This window comes from Drosophila guanche, unplaced genomic scaffold (genome assembly GCF_900245975.1).
Source record: "Drosophila guanche unplaced genomic scaffold, DGUA_6, whole genome shotgun sequence".
NCBI lineage: Eukaryota > Metazoa > Arthropoda > Insecta > Diptera > Drosophilidae > Drosophila > Drosophila guanche.
In genome coordinates this window covers 1,024,995-1,028,191 of record NW_022995758.1, presented here as the reverse complement: position 1 = coordinate 1,028,191, position 3,197 = coordinate 1,024,995, and the positions used below count along the sequence as shown (strand labels likewise).

The following is a 3,197-nucleotide window of genomic DNA, read 5'->3' as shown; positions in this document are numbered from 1 at the left end:
TCAGTTAATTGAAATACTTACCCAAACAGATCGCTGCAATGAGAGTGAGTGCACCTCGAACCTGATCTCTCTCTCTCTCGCTCTCTGTCTCACCATACGCACCCAGTCTTTGCCGTGCAACAGATGGAAGTTGGGTCTTGGCTTTGGCATTCACATGCACATGTACACACACATATGTACATACATAAGTTTGTGCGCGAGCGCGAGTACAAGTACGAGTGCTGCCGCTTACTTCTCTCCGCTGTTGTTGTGCTGGTGGAACTAAGACTAAGGTGAGGCCGTAAATTAAGTGCCAGCCTCCAAATGTCAAAACATTTTCCAAAGTCGGGAATTGTGCGATAAAGAAACGCATTCAGAGACCAGCAAAGTCAGTAGCCAACTTCTCAAAGCACCAGCAAAGGTAATGGCAGTGGCTGGCCCACGGCAGTAAGAACCGCTAGCGGACAATGACCATGACTGCGACGGCGACTGCGACTGCAACTGAGAGAGTGACTGTGACAGAGAGAGAGAGAGCGACTGCATGTGGGGGGACCAAGCAGTCGAAGCAGTGGGACCAGTCGTAAGACCAGCAGCAATGTGATACCGTTAGCCACGACGAGCGCACAGTGGGACAAGCTGTGAAGGCCGAGGGATGCCAAAAGTTAACTGCAGACTGATCATTGCTCTGCAGAATAAACTAAAACAGAAAACAAAACAAAACAAAAACAACAAAAAAAGGAGACAAGAAGAAAAAAGTTTGTTATGCGTCGGCCGGGAATCGAACCCGGATCAACTGCTTGGAAGGCAACTATGCTGACCATTACACCACCGACGCCACTTGTTTCTATTGGGAATGCACTCAACATAAAGTTACTCAGGGGAAGGATCACTATTGAAATTGAGGGATGAAGATGGATTAGCAATGCTTCGAATATATTAATTACCGCCATTATGCCAGGCCTCGCGGTCCGAAGTTATCCTGATTTAATGGCGGCAGCTTATGATCTCTGTGCCACGTGTGCCAAGTTATTTGAAGTTGAAGTTAAGGATTGAATGTCGTTGCCTGTGTCGAAGGCCTCTTATAAATGGAGCATCGTCTTTTAATTAAGGCATTACCATTGGGGCCATCTGTTACCCTCCAGATGGACACTGACCGTAATATTCACATGATTTTTTGTCAACCACTGTGCCCACCAAGCTGGCTGCCCGGTTCTCGGTGCTCTGGTGGCCAATACGTTTAGACGGACAGACGCCTCTGGCATATAATTAAATCATTTTCCAGGCCGCGCCAGAGCAGACCAAGTTTATCCGCTGTGTGGAACGCGGGGGGCAGGCAACGCAAATTAAATGGGGTACTTACGGGACCAATTAGTCTATGAAGTTTTCCAACCCCAAACCATTATCTTAGCGATAGCCGGAAATACTTTTGACACCCTTTCTTTTATTTTCTTTTCTTTTATTTTCATTCGTGGAGTCCTCATTTTGGATCGAAATGTTCAACCTACTGGCCGTCTCTCTCGCGGATCTGTGGACGCAACGGTTCACCTTCGCCCGCATGGGCCTCGACTTGCAGCCGCTGGCGGGCAGTGAGGATGACGTTCTGCGTAGGCCCATTCTATATGGGATTATGGTGATGGCCACCAGCTTTGAGCTGTGCACCGTCTGCGCCTTCATGGTGCACCATCGCCACCAGATCGTGCTCTGCTCGGAGGCGCTGATGCACGGCCTGCAGATGATCTCCTCACTGCTCAAGATGACCATCTTCCTGGCCAAGTCCCGCGATCTCATCTCGCTCATCCACCAGCTGCAGGAGCCCGCACCCAGCCGAGTGGTGCGTCGCGGCCAGCTGCTGGCTGCCATCTACTTTCTGATGTGTGCCGGAACGAGCGTCTCCTTTCTCCTGGTCCCACTGGCCCTGACCATGCTGCGCTTCTACCAGACGGACCGGTTCGAGCCGGTCAGCTCTTTTCGTGTGCTGTAAGTGCGGATCAGACCATCGGATCAGCTCAGATAATTGTCCTCTGCCCAACCCCATCCACAGACTCCCCTACGATGTGACCCAGCCGCATATCTATGCCCTGGACTGCTGCCTGATGGTCTTTGTGCTGACCTTCTTCTGCTGCTCCACGACTGGGGTGGACACACTGTACGGCTGGTTCGCCCTGGCCCTGAGCTCCCACTACCGCCGCCTCACCGCCCAGCTTCAGCCTCACCTGCTGCAGTCTGATCCATCCCGCTCGGACCTGGGCCTGGCCGAACTGTTTGCCCAGCACTCCCGTCTCCTGGCACTGGTGGCACGCTTCAATGAGGCCTTCCGGGAGATCGCCTTCGTGGAGGTGCTGGTCATCTGTGTGCTCTACTGCTCCGTCATCTGTCAGTACATCATGCCGCACACGGACCAGAACTTTGCCTTTCTCGGCTTCTTCTCGATGGTGGTGACCACGCAGCTGTGCATCTATCTCTTTGGCGCCGAGCAGGTGCGCCTTGAGGCGGAGCGTTTCTCGCGGCATCTATACCAGGTGATGCCCTGGCAGCGGCTCTCCCCGAGCCATCGAAGGCTGCTGCTGCTGCCCCTGCAGCGTGCCCAAAGCGAAATGGTGCTGGGCGCCTACTTCTTTGACCTGGGCAGGCCTCTGCTCGTTTGGGTGAGTCAAAGATGCCGGAAGGGAATAATTTATGTAACAATAATGTCCACAGATCTTCAGGACAGCTGGCTCCTTTACCACGCTGCTAAATGCGCTCTATACCAAGTATGAGACAGCTTGAGGGATGAGAAAATGAGTGTAGGACTTTTTGTTTGGGTTTTTATGTAGTTTTTATTTAGGTTTAAGATTACATTTAACAGCTGATTGGTTTTTTTTGTCGATTTCTCGCTTTTATGTACACACACAAACATAACTAACAATTATGCTCAATTAGACAAAAAAATACATTACATTAGATACGCATAAAGATACATATATAAAGATAAAGATAAAGATAAAGATACACATAAACATAGTAGACTACGGGCTAAGATTAAGAATTAACAACTTTGATGCAGGTCAAACAGACAGACAGACAGATGGTACAAAAAAATAAAATAAAGACACATTTGGATGGGATTGAAAGGGATTTCGCCTTCGCGAGCAGAACTATTGAGGATGGGGCAGTGGCAGTGGCAGTGGAATGGAATGAAGTAGAATATTTGGGTCGCAACTCGAGGGGGAAACTTAAAA

The 3,197-nt window shown here is 50.0% G+C and overlaps 1 protein-coding gene and 1 non-coding gene across 2 annotated transcripts; one reads left to right on the top strand and one right to left on the bottom strand.

Moving 5' to 3' along the window:
* Positions 1-742: 742 nt before the first annotated feature.
* Trnag-ucc lies at positions 743-814 on the bottom strand. The gene has a single exon. It is a non-coding gene; the product is annotated as a tRNA-Gly (tRNA).
* Positions 815-1,471: 657 nt separating this feature from the next.
* LOC117590561 (odorant receptor 1a) lies at positions 1,472-2,745 on the top strand. Its single transcript, XM_034283302.1, has 3 exons — positions 1,472-1,956; positions 2,021-2,624; positions 2,677-2,745. The coding sequence occupies exons 1-3, from the start codon at positions 1,472-1,474 to the stop codon at positions 2,743-2,745; spliced, it is 1,158 nt and encodes a 385-aa protein (XP_034139193.1).
* Positions 2,746-3,197: the final 452 nt, after the last annotated feature.